The sequence below is a fragment of the Vigna unguiculata genome, chromosome 10 (assembly GCF_004118075.2).
Source record: "Vigna unguiculata cultivar IT97K-499-35 chromosome 10, ASM411807v1, whole genome shotgun sequence".
Taxonomy (NCBI): domain Eukaryota; kingdom Viridiplantae; phylum Streptophyta; class Magnoliopsida; order Fabales; family Fabaceae; genus Vigna; species Vigna unguiculata.
This window is the reverse complement of record NC_040288.1, coordinates 40788595-40808423: the sequence shown is the minus strand read 5'-3', so window position 1 is coordinate 40808423 and position 19829 is coordinate 40788595. Positions and strand designations below refer to the sequence as shown.

The following is a 19829-nucleotide window of genomic DNA, read 5'->3' as shown; positions in this document are numbered from 1 at the left end:
ATGTTTTATTTTATTAAATTTACTTAAATTAATATAAAATTATGTAGCAACATTTAAAACTAGAATGCAATAATATTAAAATATAAGTTCTCTATAAATAATTGTTATCATAGTCAAATAGTAGTTATAATTAATAAAAAATGTAGCAACATTTAAAACTAGTTTAAAACTATAAAAAAATTATATTAAAGAATAATTTGTATATAAATAATTGTGATTACAGTCAAAGAGTAGTTATAACAATTACATTATAATTATAATATATATAAGATTTGAAACATATAGTTATAATTTATAGATAAATAATTCTTTTAAGGAAGTATAAATTAAATTGCATTATAAATAAGAATTTCTTTTATCATAACAGTTGGATCTAATCAAAATTAATTTAATTTATAATTTCTGATATTAATGATATTTATTAATTAGATATTAATATTTAAACTTGATGTTATTTATTGTTTGATACTTAAAATGTAAATAAATTATGTTGGTTGATTAACGTCGAATATTATATTTAATATTTATAATATATTTATCAATTTTAATAATTAAATATATTTATTTTACATGCATTTGATTTGATAATACATACATAAGGAAGACCCAATTATTTCAAAATATATTATTCGTGTTAAAACTATGATTCATGAATGAAAATAAAAATTAATTATTTTATTTATCTATTTAACATGACATTCCGTTTTAAAAAATTAATAGTATATCCAAACTTAAACGAATTACTTTATGAATATCAGAACGAATTAAACCACACCTGTAATCCTTAAAATAAATTATAATACATTTAATATTTATAGAGAAATATTATTAGTTAAAAATATAGGTAACCTTTTTCCTTTAGTTTTAATAAGGATAATTTAATATATCACTAAATATTTTAGAATAACTTGTTTTATGCGTATATCTTTTAAATAAAATTCGAAAATATACTTATTTCTCCACATCTTGCTCAATTCAGACGTAAAATAATAACAAATATCAATTAAATAATTTTATATAACGAAATAGATTTTTTTTGGGAATCATTTGTATGAATAATAAACATATTTTTGTTTAAATATAAGCTATTATATGTAATAAATTTGTTAGTTTTATAATAATTAATATAAAAATTTGTATACTGACAATAATATATTATATTATATTGATTGATTCCATCGAATTGTTGCTTTTCAATATAAGTATTTTAACTTTGCTTAATTTGATTCTATATTTGTTTTTTGACTCCATTGAACTTAATCTTTCTTAATAAGAGTCATATTCCAAAATGTGTTATTCTCAATTTAATGGAAGAGTCACATTGACTCTCTAATTAATAAAAATTAAATTAAAATAAATAAAAAATAAATATAGGAATCAAAGTGAATTAAATATAAATAAAAGACCAAACTTAATTTTTATAATTTTTATATTTTCAGAAGAAGTTTGAACTATACAACTATGAATAAATACTTTTCTATATTTAAATGAAAGTAAAAATAGGAAGCAATAGATCATTAAATAAATAACTTTGAATAAAACAAAGTCAAAAATTCTACATAAAATGTGTCAAATGTGAGTATCGGAAAAAACGAAGAGGCATAACAAAAAGCGAAAGACCAGCAGCAACTCCAGTGGTAAGACCAGAAGCCTCGCCACTTTAATTCGCCTATTTCCAATTTTAACATTTATTTATTTTTATAAAAAATGAGAGAAAATTATTATTTTTAGTATGTTTAGTAATAACATTTTATTAAAAAAAAGAGAAAATACCAACTCAACGAACCAACCAACCGAGAGTGGTCAACTGTGCTTTTAGTCATACGTTTCCTTTGTTTTATTCATTTAAATTAAATATAAAACTAATTGATTACAAATATTAATAAAATGGTTAAATATGATTTTTTCTCTTAACTTTCAGTAAATTTTGGATTTAATATATCTCAAAAATTTGGACTAATTTTGTTAGATTTATTTGATGTTTTCTACATATTTTAAAATTGTATTTGAGTTGTTTATATTGTTTGACACATTTTTATTTTACTGTTAAGTCAAATATTATTATGAAAAACGTTTGAAATATCAAATAAATTTAATAAAATTTGATTAAAATGACTAAATTCACATATTTTTATAGATAAAATTTAAAATGGACTAATTCCAAAATTGTGAAAGAAAAAACATATTTAACCCTAAAATAAAAAATTAATAGACACATTATCTTATAAATATTTTATTTTGTTCAATAAATGAAACTATTTATTCAATTATTTAATTATTTTTGTGGACTTACTTAAACATTATAGAGCCAATTGTGTTTATTCACAAAGGAAAAAAAAAAAAAAAAACCTGAAGTCATATCATACATGCATCGTTAACGGTGAGGGATAGAGATTCATTACCAACGCACATATTCTGTTAACGTGGTCTCGCACACATGATGTATGTATGTGTGTATATATATACATAAAACACTGAAGTGCAGTTTGAAGCCGCGCTGAAATCACAAACCTTTTCTCAGTCGTTTTGTTCTTCACTCTCTCTCACTCTTGTTTCCGCGTTCTCTCTCAATCGCCAATGGACGCTCTCGAAAGACTGAAGAATGAGAATATCGATCTCGTTAGTTTCCTTTCGTCTCTTTCGTTTTTCTTTTTTCTCTTTCTTTCATTTTATTTGTAGCATCGTTAGTGGCCAGCTCGTTGGCCATGAAAATGATAATGTGTGTAAAGATTCCGTCGTTGTTTGTTACTGTGTGGAGTGAATTTGATTAGGATATTATCACTGATTCATGGATTCAAATCGAATTTCGTACGTCATTTCTGATCTTGATTTATCTATTTCTTTTTGATCCACTGCTGCATGCGTCGTAAAACTCATACATATATTATCACCTGATGTTTGCTACACTGTAAAATAGTTTTTGTGTGATTTTCGTTTGGATTATTTTCTGTTTGGATTATTTTCTGTTTGCGTCATCTAGCTTTTTCCCCTTTCCGTGGCTAAACGGAATTCACGTTATTTTCTGCTGGGATTGGGTATAAGACGTGTTTGGTTTATTTATTTATTTCTTGAAAATCAATTTTCTTGTTTATCAATCTTTTAGATACTAAGAAAAAAGTGATTCTTTTTACGATCCAACAATTACTTGAATACTTGCATTTAGGTTAAAAAAAGATTTTTGTAATTATAAAGAAAAGAATAAAACAAAGAACAAAATAGGGAATGTAAATTGATTGTAAAGATTTGTCAGGATGGCAAAACATATATGACGTATGCTATTCTGCCCTTGAAAAATAATTACATAAATGGTTAATAAGCCACACTGTGATTCTATTGCATATTGTTGGGGAAAAAATTACAGAGATTACTATTGCTGCCGATAGAAAAAAAAAAAACTGAGAATTAACAAAACTTTCGCATCCGAGTTTGTGTAACGTTACTACGTTTAACAAATTATGATTTTAACCATTACACCTTTTATAATTAGTGAATTTTAATTTTTAATTATGATAAAAGAAATGAAAAATATAATGATCAGAATTATAATTTTTAGAATATAAGACTAATGACTTTTGACTGAAAATTAAGTAGTTAGTCTGTGTTTCCTCTTTAATAGAAAATATTAATGTATGAGAAAATAGTTTTTTTCAATTTCACTTGTCACTCTTCGAAATTTAAGTGCTAACATATAGCATTTTCTTACGTGTTCATGCTATATTGTAAGTCATTTCTAATAGTTAAGATGATTGCATTGCAGGAGCGAATTCCTTTGGACCAAGTTTTCGAACAATTGAACTGTACCAAGGAGGGTCTCACGAATGAGGAAGGCCAAAAGAGGTTGGAACTTTTTGGGCCCAACAAGTTGGAAGAAAAGAAGGCAATGATTCATCTTTACTAGCTACTTACTGTTTAAATTATTGTATAACATTATTTATCTTTAATGTCTTAGAGAAGATGCTTTCATCAATTAATCTTGCTATATTATTGAAAACAGGAAAGTAAGTTCTTGAAATTCTTGGGATTTATGTGGAATCCTCTGTCATGGGTCATGGAAGCTGCTGCTATCATGGCAATTGCACTGGCAAATGGTGGAGTAAGTATTTGAAGATATGATTTTAAAAAGTAAAATCAGCTAAAAATATGTGAACACGGTAAATGCATGTATAATAAAAAAAATATAAATAGATGAGATAAGATTATCATAGCATAATAAAATGTCTTTCCTATTAATTTTTGTGTTTTGTAAGTTAAATTTTATTCTCATTCCTGTTGAAACGTGTAGGGCAAACCCCCAGATTGGCAGGACTTTATAGGAATACTGGCATTGCTCGTAATCAACTCCACCATTAGTTTTATTGAAGAAAATAATGCAGGCAATGCCGCTGCAGCACTTATGGCAGGTCTTGCTCCCAAAACTAAGGTATAATTGCATGACGTTAAATTTTGTTAGTGGAAGATTTGTACTGATAGACTCTCTAACCTTCTCTTTTAAATCTTTCATGGAGAGTCCCATAAAATCTTATATTGCATAAATTTATCTGAATGGATGATAGGTTCTGAGAGATGGGAAGTGGGTCGAGGAAGAGGCTGCTATATTGGTACCCGGAGACATCATCAGCATCAAGTTAGGAGACATCGTACCAGCTGATGCACGTCTCTTAGACGGAGATCCTCTCAAGATTGATCAATCTGCATTGACCGGTGAATCATTGCCTGTTTCAAAAAATCCAGGTGATGAAGTCTTCTCCGGTTCCACTGTTAAGCAAGGAGAGCTTGAGGCTGTTGTAATTGCTACTGGAGTACACACATTTTTTGGTAAAGCTGCTCATTTGGTCGACAGCACCAACCAAGAAGGTCACTTTCAGAAGGTACAATTTTTACTATTTTTACATTATTTTTTTGCTGTATCTATTATCTTCAATGTGTATAAAAGCATTTGATGAATTTTAATTTGTTCAGGTGTTGACAGCCATCGGTAACTTTTGCATTTGTTCAATAGCTGTTGGTATGGTTGTAGAAATTGTTGTTATGTATCCAATTCAGCACCGAGCCTACAGGAATGGAATTGACAATCTATTGGTCCTTCTCATTGGAGGCATTCCGATTGCCATGCCGACTGTCTTGTCTGTAACTATGGCCATTGGTTCCCATAGACTCTCCCAGCAAGGTGCCATTACTAAGAGAATGACAGCCATTGAGGAAATGGCTGGAATGGATGTTTTATGCAGTGACAAGACTGGCACTTTAACTCTCAACAAACTCACCGTAGACAAGACTTTAATTGAGGTTAGTAGATTCAGATCACGGAAAAATAATTTTTAACTTCATTATTTATGTATGATAAACTAATAAACTAATAAACTAATTGCAGGTTTTCGGAAAAAATGCTGATAAGGATACTGTAATTTTACTTGGAGCTCGAGCCTCTAGGGTGGAGAATCAAGATGCTATTGATGCTTGCATTGTTGGAATGTTGGGTGACCCAAGAGAGGTTTGTAACTTTATCATTAAGAATGTAGATTTTGCTGGTTTGCATTACGTAATTTTTTTCACCTCTTGTTGCAGGCAAGAGATGGTATCAAAGAGGTCCATTTCTTACCCTTCAATCCAGTAGACAAGCGCACCGCCATAACATATATAGATGACAACGGAAATTGGCATCGAGCAAGCAAAGGTGCACCAGAGCAGGTAAATATATATATTTTTAACGGTACGATGTGAAGATTATTGAGCACCGCCATAACAATATTTCCTTTTACAGATTATTGAGCTCTGTCATCTTCGGGAAGATGTGAAGAAAAAAGTTCATGCAATCATTGGAAAATTTGCTGACAGGGGTCTCCGTTCCCTTGCTGTTGCCCAACAAGTAAGTTATTTGTAACAATGTTTCTTTTTAAAATAATAAATAATAATAATTTAAACTAAAGCTTTGTTATCTACTCTACTAACAGGAAGTTCCAGAGAAAACCAAGGAGAGCAGTGGAGGACCGTGGCAATTTGTGGGTCTCTTGCCTTTGTTTGACCCACCTAGACACGATAGTGCAGAAACAATTCGACGTGCTCTTCATCTTGGAGTCAACGTCAAGATGATCACCGGCGATCAACTGGCTATCGGAAAGGAGACTGCTCGGAGACTTGGCATGGGAAGTAACATGTACCCGTCTTCCTCCCTTCTTGGCGATCACAAGGATGAATCTATTGCTGCACTTCCCGTCGAAGAGCTTATTGAACAGGCCGATGGATTTGCCGGTGTTTTCCCTGGTAAATAGTTCTTTTCTATTCCTTAATTATATATTTCCAGTTCAATATTTGACAATAATTTGCTGCAATCTTTCTTTAAAATAAGCTAAATAACTTGTTAATATATATGCAGAGCACAAATACGAGATTGTGAAAATCCTACAAGAGAGAAAACACATATGCGGAATGACAGGAGATGGTGTTAACGATGCTCCTGCCCTCAAAAAGGCAGATATTGGAATTGCAGTAGCTGATGCAACAGACGCAGCTAGGAGTGCATCCGACATAGTACTAACAGAGCCTGGTCTGAGCGTGATTGTGAGTGCAGTTTTGACCAGCAGATCCATTTTCCAGAGAATGAAGAACTACACCATTTACGCAGTTTCCATCACAATTAGGATCGTGTTGGGCTTTTTACTCATTGCACTTATATGGCAATTTGATTTCTCACCTTTCATGGTTTTAATCATCGCAATACTAAATGACGGAACAATCATGACCATCTCGAAGGACAGGGTAAAGCCATCCCCTCTACCCGATTCATGGAAGTTGAATGAGATTTTTGCCACAGGCATAGTTCTCGGTACCTACCTCGCTATCATGACGGTTGTCTTCTTTTGGGCTGCTCACGCTTCTGATTTCTTCACTGTAAGCATGGATTCTATTTAAGACATGTTTTTGTTTTCAAAGATTGTTTTAGGCTTAACAGAAGTACAACAATGTTTGCAGCAAAAATTCGGTGTTAGATCTATCAGACTTAACCCGGATGAACTTACCGCAGCGGTTTACCTTCAAGTAAGTATTGTAAGTCAGGCTCTTATATTTGTAACTCGATCAAGGAGTTGGTCTTTCCTTGAGCGCCCTGGTTTTTTGCTTGTCACCGCATTCATAGTGGCACAACTGGTGAGTTCTTATTACATATGGTTCATTCATTTGCAAGGATGTTTCATCCGTAATAAATTTAATTACTCATCTAGCATCTTTCTTGTAAGTAGATTGCCACAGTTATCGCTGTTTATGCAAATTGGAGTTTTGCAAGGATGAAAGGGATTGGATGGGGCTGGGCTGGTGTCATTTGGCTCTATAGTATCATCTTCTACATCCCATTGGATGTTTTGAAATTCGGAATTCGATATTTCTTGAGTGGCAAGGCATGGAATAATATCACCGAAAATAGGGTAAAAAAATCCTGTTAATGTTATTGTTTTCTTTCCTTAAACATTGATTTGCTTTTTCTTACATATTCTGTGATTTAATATGTAGACTGCATTCACATCAAAGAAGGATTATGGAAAAGAAGAACGAGAAGCACAATGGGCTATTGCTCAACGCACATTACATGGCTTGAATCCTCCTGAAAACGAACCCACATTCTCAGACAGAACAAACTACCGCGAATTATCTGAAATTGCAGAACAGGCAAGAAAACGAGCTGAAGTTGCAAGGTAATGATATCATTTAATATTAATTAGTACAATGTTTATTAAATAAAGTGAACTAAGATTAGTTTAATAACTTTCTGTTTTTTATTTTTTTCAGATTGAGGGAACTTCACACTTTGAAGGGACATGTGGAGTCGGTTGTGAAATTGAAAGGACTGGACATCGATACAATTCAACAGCACTACACTGTTTGAGTGGAAGACTGGTTTTTTTTTGTTATATATTTTCTCATTAATTCTCTTAAACTTAGTTACATTCCAGAGGATATCTGGTAAAAGACAATCACATCTTCAACAAAAGAATCAAACTATGGGTAGATGTTTTTCTTAATCTTATTTTAAAGGCGATTTTAAAGGCCTGCAGTAGTGCATGTTGAGATCGAATCAACATGGAATTATTAGTCATAAATTTTTAATCCATTTCCTTCTCTTCGAGTTAAAGATATAATGCTGAATATGGTTGAAGTAGAATTTTATGTAGAATTTGCAATGGTTCAATAAATTTAAATTGAGTCAGGTTTTTTACTTTCTAGTAAAATCTACATAATATTATGCAATTTATTTTATGTTGTATTATTTAACTCTAAAATTTTTCAAATTTAAATATATTAATTTAAAAGAGTAACAATAATAGATAAATCATTTACATAAACAATCATTTTAACATAATGTTAATTGTTTTATTCTTTTTAAAGTTCTTTTAAATTAAAATATTATTTTATTAATTTTATCTTCTAAGTAACCTTTTTTTCATTTAATCGGTTTTTTTATTTGACTTGACCATTTTTAAATTATAAAAATACTTATAAAATAAATAAAAATTATTTACAATAAAATTATAAATATTATTACAAAAAAATAAATATAAATCATGTACTTTCACTTTAGTTATTGATTCTGATATAACAAAAGGTGGTTTTTTTTTTTTTAAATAACATTCAATTTTTTAAGCCCACAGTCTTAATTTTCAAATGCCTTGTAGCAAATTGATTTAAATAACCTATCCATGGTCGGATTATTTACTTTATTCATTTTATATTTTGGAGAATTAATTTTACAGAATTAAAATTCATAAATATTTTGAATTTTACAGAATTAAAAAAAATAATTCTATTGTATTATTTATTCAAATAAATACAAATTAATAAGAGAAATGTGAGAATTATTTGATAAGTATCCAAATAACAATGATCAAATTATTTCAAAACATCTTAGGAAGAAAGAACAATATGTAAACAAGTTATATAGAAGTGATTAGAAGACTCCTTTCTACTGATGAAATAAATAACAGTAAATCATTGTTTTTAAGTTTTTTTTTTTTTTTTTATATAAAACAAGCTTCTGATATATCTATTAAACATAGGTACCCTTAAGTCAAACACTAAGTAATTTAAAGTCTAATTTTTTATGTTTTCTTTCTCACTGAAATCTGAAGTCCGAGTCAAAGTTTAATAGCAGTTAATGTGCTATTAATGTTGAAGTCTACTTACGAATCACAAAATTTTTCTTTTTTCTTTCTGTTTTATATTTGTTCTCAGATCGATGATTCTCTTGCATCTTCACATTATAATCAAATCTGTCATTTCCCGGTCAATACAAAACAAACTTCAACATTCAAAACACAATAATAATTCATCTTCTTTGTTCATTCAATTTGAAATAGTGCGTGGTGTGGAACAATCTTAGATTTCCCTTTGTTAAGAAAGTGAAGCTGTTCTAAATTTCACATTCAAAAGAATAAAAAAATGAAGTTTGGTATGCATGCAAATGCTTGGGAATGAGGAATTCACAGCACTTGGGCCACCACTTAAAGCAAATACAGAAGCAATGAAGATGGCACGTAGATCCAGGCAACTTAATTACTTCCATTAATTCACCATTTTTACTTTTCCTTTGCTCCTGCAACTCTGTGTCACTTAGAGAGCGCGCATGGTTAAACAGCATTGCAGAAGCATTAAAGCGCGTAACTGCACCACCACCATCTCCTATCTCCTTATCCACGTTATTTACTTCTCTTCTGAATCTTCACGCTGCATTTAAACCCTCCACGCATACTCATACACGCACAATCATTGAACTTCCTTCCATCGCTCTCTCTATATAGACAACACACATCATGAAGAAATGAAAGCATTCCAAAAGCATTTCAAAAGCACCAGAAATGAAAGCAAATGCAGTGACTACAGCTGTATTTGCACTTGTTTTCTTCATTCTATGTTTTTCTGCTGAAACTAAATCCAGCAGTTCAAGAACATACAGAAGAAGCAGACACAGTGGTGGAGGAGGAAGAAGAACAAGAGGATCAAAGTGTGATCCTTTTTATCTATATCTATATGGAACATGTGGCCATTGGCCTTTTCCTACATGTTCTTCCCCTCAAAACCCTTTTGACCAAACACCAACCCCATCCTATTCTTTTCCTCCGCCGATAACTTACACTCCCAGACTCCCTCCGCCGGTGACTTACACGCCAAGAATCCCTCCGCCGCTCAGATATTTTCCACCACCTTTCTTACCTCCGGTGCATTATCCTTCACCGCCTCCGCCATCCCCACCACCCCCTTCACCGCCTCCGCCGTCCCCACCACCCCCTTCACCGCCACCGCCTTCCCCACCACCACCGTCCCCTCCTCCACCGGCGTGTTCACCGCCGCCGGTTAAACCCTGCTGCCCATTACCACCACCCTGCTGTCCTCTTCCACCACTTCCACCTCTTCCACCTCTTCCGCCGGCGCCGCCGTTAGTTCCATCACCACCGCCACCTGCTCCTACCTTACCGCCATTGGTAATTCCACCTCCGATGCCAACATACCCATGGCTATCACCTCCGGACCCCTTCTTCTTTGATCCCACACCAGCACCCCCACTTGTTCCGATCACAACTTCGCCACCTTTTTTCAACGATCCAAATTTTCCAGACCCTTCTTTACCCCCTCCACTTCTACCCGGGCCTTTTCTGTCAACCCCACCGTTTTCCCCTATGCCGCAGACACCTGATAGTGGTTTGTTTCCACCACCGTTGGCCGCAGAGGTGCCACCTACTTTTACCCTGCCGGAAACGCCGGTGATGCCAGATAACCCACCCTCTTTTACCACACCGGCTGATTCCCTGCCGCCGCCGGAGATGCCGGAGAATCCGCCGGATGTTTCCTCGGGGTCACCGGATACGACGGACCAGCCACCGGATACGACAGACCAGCCACCGGATACGACAGACCAGCCACCGGAGAACTCGGACCCTGACCCCGAACAGCCACCGTCGAAACTCATCAACAACAGCCATTGATTCTGTTGTTTATGCCGCACTCGAGATGAGTGTGTTTAAATTATGTTGCACTTTTGTTCCTTCCTTCCCTTGTTTCAAAATCATGTCACGTGTATTATATCTTAAAATAATACATAAGCTTCTTTTAAATAAAAAACAGTTTTTAAAAATGACAATATAATTATATCTTAAACCCTTTACAAACAACCTTTTTTCGCATCGTATTTACTTAATTTATAATTTTGCTCTAAATTAAAATATCATGTTATTATTTAACAAACACTAACAATAATTAAATTATATATATATACTATTTTATTTTAATTTATATTAGTCTTATGTATTTTACATTAGATTATAAAAAATTTTGCGAGTTACAAAAGACATGTATAAATTGGGTAATCTAATCTACAAGCTAAACACTCTTATGTAAGACAATATTTTTATTATTTAATTTACATTTAAATTTTATCCACAATTTCATCCATCAAGCGAAGAGTCAGGGTTGATATAATAAAAAAATGAGGATTTCAGATCTGAAAATTTGGATCCTTGACGCCTCTTTCCTGAATTCAAATTTGAACTCAGTTTTGCAGAGTCCAGCATCAAAAAAAAAATAAAAAATCACATAAATAGATTGTTACAAAAGGAATAGACAGTGGTGTTGGTGGTTGGCAGTTGGTGTTAGTTGAGATCGTTGTGATATAAGAAACCAGAAGAGCAGAAAGAATTGGATGAAGCAAGAATCAGAAAACAATGTCAGAGGAAGAATTACACTTACCTGATGAATGCTGGGAATCGGTATTCAAATTCCTCAAACCCATTCCTCACTTCGAACCTCTCTCTCTTGTCTCAACCCAATTCCTCTCCATCACGAACCTCCTCCGAACCTCGCTCACCATATCCAACCCTACGCTTCCCTTTCTCCCCAACCTCTTCCGAAGGTTCCCCTCCATCACCTCCCTTCACCTCACGCGCCTCCACCACTCCCACCTCCACACGCTCCTCCTCCAGCTCTCACGCGCCGCCCTACCACTCCAATCCCTCAACCTCTCCGGCCACCCCTCCCTCCCCTCAAATGGGTTGCGCGCGTTCGCCAGAAAGATCCCAACTTTGACATCCCTCACCTGCTCCCACATGGGTTGTCTCCGAAACGCCGATCTCCTTCTAATCGCCGATTGCTTCCCTTTCCTCGAACATCTCGACGTCAGTTTCCCCGAAAATAACGACAATTCAACCGACCCAGTTTCCGATTTCGGCGTAAAGGCTCTCTCTTTGGCCCTCCCCAACCTCCGTAGCGTTAACCTCTCCGGCAATTACTTCATCAACGACCCTTCCATTCTCAGCCTCTGCAAGAACTGCGAGCTTCTCGAGGAAATTGTAATCTTCGAGTGCCACTTCATCACGCAGCGTGGCATCGCTTCCGCGATTCGTGAAAGACCGTGTCTGCGTTCTTTCTGCGTTAGCAATTTCGGGTATGGAATAAAGAACGGTGACAATGCCAGACCCTATGTGACCTCCGATTTCATCACTGCGCTGGTGGGTTTGAAGGGCTTGACCTGTCTCGATTTGTCGTGTTCTTCTATCTCTGATGAGTTCCTATGCTGTGTCGCGGAGGAAAAAATTCCCTTGAAGAAGCTTGTTTTACAAGGTTGTTGCAACTACACTTACGTTGGAGTGTTGTGCTTGTTGTCCTCATGTCAGACAATGGAGCATTTGGATCTTCAAAACACCGAGTTTCTCTGTGATCGGCGTGTGGAAGTGTTGTGTGAGTTTCTTGGGAATTTGGTGTCTATAAATGTTAGTGGATGTAGGACGTTAACTGATTTAGCTTTGTTTGCACTCATCAAGAACTGTCCTTTGTTGAATGAGATAAAAATGGAGGCAACGGATGTTGGGAAGAAGGGGATTGATGTTGAAGAGGAGTTGTTGGTGAATGGTGTTGTGAATCGTGGAGTTAAGTCTCTGTATTTGGGAAGAAATTCCTGGTTGAGGGATGAAAACGTTGAAATGATTGCTTCTGTTTGCCCCAGTTTGGAGGTGCTTGATTTGAGTTATTGCTGTGGAATATCTGAAGGTGTAGTTGAGGTTTTGAGGAGGTGTAGGGAGGTTAGGAATCTGAGCTTGGCGTTTTGTTCAGGAGTGAAGTTAAAAGGGATGGAATTTGAAGTTCCAAAGCTTGAGGAGTTGAACTTGTCACGATCAACAGTTGATGATGAAACGCTTTGTGTGATCTCAAAGTGTTGTCGTTGGTTGCTGCATTTGGACTTGGAAAATTGTTCTGGTGTGACAGGCAATGGAGTTAGGGAAGTGGTGGAGAAGTGCAGGAGATTGAGGGAGATTAATTTGGTGTCTTGTTGTGAAGTTGAAGCTAGTGTTGTTGCTTGGATGGTATTTTCAAGGCCATCATTGAGAAGGATAATGGCTCCTCCTAGTTTTGATCTTAGTGGTGGCCAGAGGGAACTTCTCTTGCGCCATGGCTGCATTGTTAGCTTGTAGTGTGTGTGTTATGTTATAGCTCTGCAATGAAGTCTGAAAATGGAGAATGTTTTGAGATGCTTCTGTGAGAGATTGACACTATCATTGTATTTGAGTGTTTGATTGATTACAAGTTTAGGTATGATTATATGTAATTGTGTGTGGTTTTTTGTTCTTGTTCTGATAATGTTGTAATTATAAGGTGTGATGTGAATGGCATACGTTGTAAGTAGTTGAATCCAAATTGTATTAATTTTAAGCTTCTGGATTATGCTTATTTGGAATTTGGATTATATGGTTATTTCTGTGTTGTTTTTCTATTGTATTTTCATAATACAGTGATTATTACTATTTTTGACATTTTAAAATATATTAAAAAAATATTTAAAATATCAATAACAGAAAAATAGGTCAATAGAGAATCTAGAGTCACTTATTTACCTTCAATTATATCACTCCATCACTTTTCCCATACACCCATTCTATGAAAGAAAATTTTCTTTTTGTCTTTTCTGAATTGTGATTCATATTTGAAGTCATTTTTAATTATATTATTCAAAAATCTTTTACTAAAAAAAAGAAATGATGGATTGAATAATTCAGAAATCATTTTGACTTCTAAATTAGACAACTCAGAAAGGATAACATTGAATTTTTCTTTTTTAATATGGAGTGCATGGGAAATTTATGAGTGCAGGAAGAAACTGCCTCATTTTATTACTGAACTTTGGTCTGAAACATCAAATATGTTGGGTTTAACGGTTTTGGTGGGCTAAAAGAAGTTATTATTCACTTAATTTAAAAAAGTTGTAAGCTTTTTGTTTTGTATTTTTTAATTTATCTTTTTTCCTAATGTGAAAACTGACTAAATTTTAAAATTATAATAAATATATATAATATTAATAAATAATAATTTTAAATATCAGATTAATATGCATATTAAGCATAAAAATTAAGGAAAAGGCGTGAATTGCGTGATATTGATTTTGAGAAAAAAAAAGTAAATGAAAAGAAGAATGGAAATTATGGGCTATATTATATTTTTTCACTCTGTTTCTTTTTTATTTTAATTGTGTCAAAATTATTTGGGATATGAGTTTGATTTCAGCCCATTCTAAAATTTGTAATATTTTCGACTTTTAGGCTCCGTTCTTTTGAGAGGAAGGATTAAAAGGAGAGGGAGAGGAAGAAATGGGAAGGATTAGAGGGTGAAGTTGATGTTGTTCTTTTTAAGGGATTAGGAAGTGATTTTAGAGTAGATTAGAGAGTGAAATTTGTGAAAGTTTGTGATTGAATTGAGTGATGTGACATATTAAAAAAAATTAATAGATAAAAAAATAAGATTACCAAAATATCCCTAATGTTAAAAGTAATATAAAATGCTATATAAATCATTTAGAATAATTTATTTAATTTCTATTAATTGTGTGAAATAATATAAATATATTTATAAAAAAATGAATAATCAAATTTATTTGGTATGAAATTAAATTTAACATTTATCAATTTGATATTTACATGAAAAATAATTTATTTATGTTATATATATTTTTTGTTTTTAAGTCTTTGAAATATAATTTTTTTTGTTTATTTGATATGAACATATTTTTTTAATTTGATTATGTTTGTTAATAATATAGGTAACATTTTTTAATAAATTTTTTTCTTTTTTCAAATTTTATAGAATTATATATTGTTTATATATTTTTAACTTTTAGATTTTTAGATGTTTGTTAATAATAAAATTTTATTTATTTTTATTAATAAATTAAAACTCAAATTAAAAGATAAATTTATGTGAAGAAATAAAAAAGAAGACAACACTGTGTGAACACGTGTCAAAAAATTACGAAGATAAGAGAGGTAAAAAATAAATATGACGAGGATAAAATGGTAATTTTGTATCCATCACCTTCTAATCTCTTCCATAGTAGAGGGATGGAATTTTTTAGTCATCCCTCTAATCCATCCCTGTCATTCCCTTGTATCACCCCAAAAAGAACAAGATGTTAGTCTCTTCAAACTCATTGTGGACTGAATTGGGTCATATAGGCTGTGCCAATTTTTCAATAGTTTTGAATATTCTAAAAGTTAATTTTTGAATGTGAATAATAAAAAATATTAAGAAAAAAAAACTCATTCCTATAATCTCTAATTCTTTACCACTTAAAAAAATTATACTATTATACAAAAGTAAACTTGGTTATTTAATTAGAATCGCCTAAATTGACCTAATAATAAAAAAAAAAATTGAGAAAAATCAAGAATGGCATCATCAATATTCTCTCATTAAATAACTTGGTTTTAAAGACATTAATGTAACTTACCGTAAACATTTGTAAGTGTGCAGTAACTCAAAAAATTCTAAATTCTATTCCGAACAATTATGAAATTCTACGACTGTAATTAAGCGCTTGAATTCGTCCTATTAGTGAAATTAATTTTAAGTTTTGTTAAAAGATATATAGAATTTACTAAAAAGAAATATTACAATTTATTTTGTGAATTCTGAAGAAATGTGAAAATCCTAACCTAAACTTCTGTATCTACTATGTGTTTGTACAAGTTCACATTTTTTACTAATTATTTTGTATTTTTTTAGTCTAAAAAATACATTAATATTGATATATTAAAAAAGTTTTTAACATATTTTAAAGCTCATATATATATTTTAAAAACTTAGTAGAAAAATAATACCAAAAATTCAACATAAAAACCAAATTGGTACTTGAAGTGCACTCCTCAGAACTCATAAATAAAATAAGTAAATAAATAAATAAATATTATCTTTGCCAGCTAAATTATTCAAATGGAGATCATATCTTATGACCAATATTATTAAATGGAATGAAAGTGAATAAGAAGACCATAGACTATGCATTATGCTGAGTTGAATACCTTCTATTCAAGGAAGTAGTGCGCTGCACTTCCATAAGAGAGAGTAACTGATGAGTAGAATGAAAATATTCAAGAAAACTCTTCACACAACATAATATAGTAAATGTTTGATTAATGGTTTTTTCATCTTTTTGTGGTGTTAATCTTAGTCTAACAGTAAGACCAGACTGTTCCTATAAAAAATATGAACACTGACCAGTATCTCTTTGTTGAATGAAAAAATGTTTGTTGTATGAAAAGTAAAAGCCTCAAAAAGTGAAAACTACAGATCACCATAACATGCCAGCCAAAGAAGCAAAAGACTTTGTGGAGCGTCATGATTACGACCGTGGTGGATCTAAAACCTTAAGTGATTTTAAAAGTGAACTTAAACCTAATTCAACTTCAAAAAATTGACTTATATTATTATGTAATTGAATTATCTCTGATCGACGTCATCTATATATTATTATGTAATTGAATTATATCTGATCGACGCGGAACTTCCGATAATAACATTGGTCAAATACAAAAAAAGACCCTTCTTTAAGAATCAAGAGCTTCATTTCGTCACCTTCATTACCAAATCCTCACTTTTTGTTAAATAAATATCATCTGGGTTGTTGTTAAATCAGGGAGCCATAAACCATATCTGACTTCATCCTCACTTGAACCATTCCTCAACCTTAAACTTCTTCTGGTGTTTGATAGATAAGAGTACAAAAATGACTGTGAAAGATTTTCCTGAAGAATGTTGGGAATCAGTGTTCAGATTCCTTGGCCTTGGTCATCACCATTTGGAGTCTCTATCTCTTGTTTGCAAACAGTTTCTTGCCATCACAAATAGGCTTAAATTCTCTCTCACAGTGTATGATCCAACAATTCCACTCTTTCCTCGGTTGTTCCTGAGATTTCCAAGGCTCAAAATCTTAGACCTGAGTCTCCTGAATGGCCACCATGAACACTTGCTTCATCAAATTTCACAATCTGGGTTGGACCTTGATTTGATCAATCTATCCAACCAGAGAACACTTTCTGTTGATGGCTTGCGAGAACTTGGCTCAAACATGAGAAATTTGAGGGCTCTGATCTGTTCAAACATTGGCTCTCTTCGTGATAGTCATCTGGTAATCATAGCTTATTGTTTCCCATTGCTTGAAGAGCTTGACATAAGCTTCCCACTGAATTCTCAAACATCGGATTTTGGAGTTCTAAGGTTGTCTTCTATGCTTGAGAATCTTCGCAAGATTAACATCTCTGGTAATCACTTGATCACTGATAAATCACTGTTCTCTCTCTGCCAAAACTGTTTGTCATTGGAAGAGATTTCATTCTTCATCTGTTTTAAGATCACTCAAACAGGCATTGCCTCTGCGATCCGCCTCAGACCCGGTTTGAGATCCATTTCATTTAACATCGAAAAGAAAAGAATACATGGACCTGGTTTAACACTCACCCCCATTGACTTGAATTTGATTGATTCATTCAAGAGTCTGAAAGGGTTAACTGCTATAGATTTGTCTAATTCTGTTATCTCAGATGAGTTTCTCTTTGCGCTTGCAGAAGGTGGAGGGCTTCTGCTAAAGCAGATTACCCTCCAAGATTGTTGCAATTGTACATTCTCAGGAATCTCTTATGTGTTATCCAAATGCCAATCTGTGCAATGCTTGGATCTTCGGAAAGTTGATTTTTTAACTGATGAATGTATCAGCAAGTTATCTGTGTTTCTTCTTAGCCTAACCACTATAAACCTAAGTGGTTGCTGCCAGCTGACAAATTCAACATTTTTCATTCTCACAAGAAACTGTCCTTTGCTCAGTGAGATCAAAATGGAAAGAACCTATCTTGGGGTGGAAGGAGAAGAAGATTCAATGAGGGATTTTGCTGTGAACCTTGAAGTGAAAAAGGTGTTTTTGGGTGATAATGTTTTGCTGAGTGATGCAAGTTTGCTTAAATTTGTTTCCATTTGCCCCAGTTTGCAGATTCTTGACTTAATCGGTTGTGAGGGTGTTTCTGGTGAAGGTGTTGTTGAGGTTTTGAAGAGATGCATTGAGATAAGGCATTTGAATCTGGCTAATACAGGAATGAAAGTGTTTGATATAGACTTTGAAGTTTCCAAGCTGAAGGTGTTGAACTTGTCAGGGTCAAGAATTGAGGATGAAACTCTCTCAGTAATTTCAAGAAGGTGTTGTGGACTAATGCTTCTGGACATTCAGAGTTGCTGGTTTGTGACAGAAAAGGGTGTTAGAGAAGTGGTAGAAAACTGCAAGACATTGAAGGAGTTGAATCTGAAGAATTGTAGGTTGGTGAGTGATGATTTTGTTGATTGGTTGGAGTTTTCAAAACCATCATTGAGAATAATAGTTACACCTACTGATGTTGGTGCTTATTACTGATATGAAGCTGAGGAAATGATTGTGAGATGTGGACACCTTCTTGGTTGGTAGTGTGTTAAGAATCATGTGTGTTAAGGGTAGTGCTATTTTAACCACACATTCCACAACAAAGGAAAAGGGAAAATAAAGAGAAGAGACAAAAAAAAAATGTAAATAAGAGGGATGATTTGAGGGAAAAAAGAAAGTTTTTATGGGAATTTTTATTGTTAGACTAGCATTGCACTGTTAATAGCATTTTTATGATAAGTTACAAGTATTAGTTGTGTTGTGTAGGAATTTTTTTTGTGTTTGAGGAAAAAAGTTGAGGCATGTAACATTTATGTTGGGAAGAGGTTGTTTATCTTTTAGTATTTTTTTAATTATTTTATTTAATTTTTAAAAGAAATTAAAATTTTGTATTTGTTAAGCTAATGATGCCATATGGCAGTGACAGTACGATGTGACCGTGTCACACATCACTATCAAACCAGGTATTATTTTCTCATTTCAATTTGATCTTTAGATTTTTATCTTGTTTCAATTTAGTACAAATTTTTATAAAAATTAAACAATTTTGTCCTTCCACGTATTGAAATCAAATTTAATTTTTATATAAATGACATATAAATATTTTAATTAAATTTGATATTTTTAGCAAGATCAACTTTATTTGAATATTTATTTTACATTCAACTTTATTTAAAAATGTTTTAAACTTGTTAACAGAAAATAATGTTAATAAAAAAATTAAAATTAATGTCAACTAACAAATATGTTAAATTTGTTTATCAAATGCATTTCGCAAAATAAAATAAATTTATCAACCTTTTCAACTCTTTCTAAAATTATATTTTACATTAAACTTTATTTGTATTGCTATTTTATTACATTACACTTGAATATTATTTTTTATTAAAATTTATGTTTTAAATAATTGTATATTTTTAAAATATGTAAAATTCAATAACACATAACTTAGTAATAACACATCATATTGCAAGTATCTCTATCACATCACTTTGTCACTATATGACTTAATAATAACCCATGGTAGTGCTAATATTATTGTCACATCACATTATCTCTATCACATTATAGTTAGTTTGACACGTAACAAATTTTTAACTTTTTTTGAAAATAAATAAAAATCCAA

General features: G+C 32.6%; 4 protein-coding genes across 4 annotated transcripts; 3 read left to right on the top strand and 1 right to left on the bottom strand.

The window, feature by feature from the left end:
- The first annotated feature begins 3994 nt into the window (after positions 1-3994).
- On the top strand, positions 3995-8101 carry LOC114166812 (ATPase 9, plasma membrane-type). Its single transcript, XM_028051651.1, has 13 exons — positions 3995-4093; positions 4283-4420; positions 4554-4868; positions 4960-5286; positions 5372-5491; positions 5566-5688; positions 5762-5866; positions 5952-6261; positions 6374-6888; positions 6970-7143; positions 7236-7418; positions 7504-7685; positions 7780-8101. The coding sequence occupies exons 1-13, from the start codon at positions 4025-4027 to the stop codon at positions 7874-7876; spliced, it is 2658 nt and encodes an 885-aa protein (XP_027907452.1). The 5' UTR covers positions 3995-4024; the 3' UTR covers positions 7877-8101.
- A 2106-nt stretch (positions 8102-10207) lies between these two features.
- LOC114165668 (loricrin-like) lies at positions 10208-10951 on the bottom strand. The gene has a single exon (XM_028050237.1). The coding sequence runs from the start codon at positions 10949-10951 to the stop codon at positions 10208-10210; it is 744 nt and encodes a 247-aa protein (XP_027906038.1).
- Positions 10952-11475: 524 nt separating this feature from the next.
- Positions 11476-13695, top strand: LOC114166800 (F-box/LRR-repeat protein 4-like). The gene has a single exon (XM_028051638.1). It carries the CDS (start codon positions 11703-11705, stop codon positions 13443-13445), a length of 1743 nt encoding a protein of 580 aa, XP_027907439.1. The 5' UTR covers positions 11476-11702; the 3' UTR covers positions 13446-13695.
- A 3019-nt stretch (positions 13696-16714) lies between these two features.
- On the top strand, positions 16715-19030 carry LOC114166801 (F-box/LRR-repeat protein 2-like). The gene has a single exon (XM_028051639.1). The coding sequence runs from the start codon at positions 17027-17029 to the stop codon at positions 18695-18697; it is 1671 nt and encodes a 556-aa protein (XP_027907440.1). The 5' UTR covers positions 16715-17026; the 3' UTR covers positions 18698-19030.
- Positions 19031-19829: the final 799 nt, after the last annotated feature.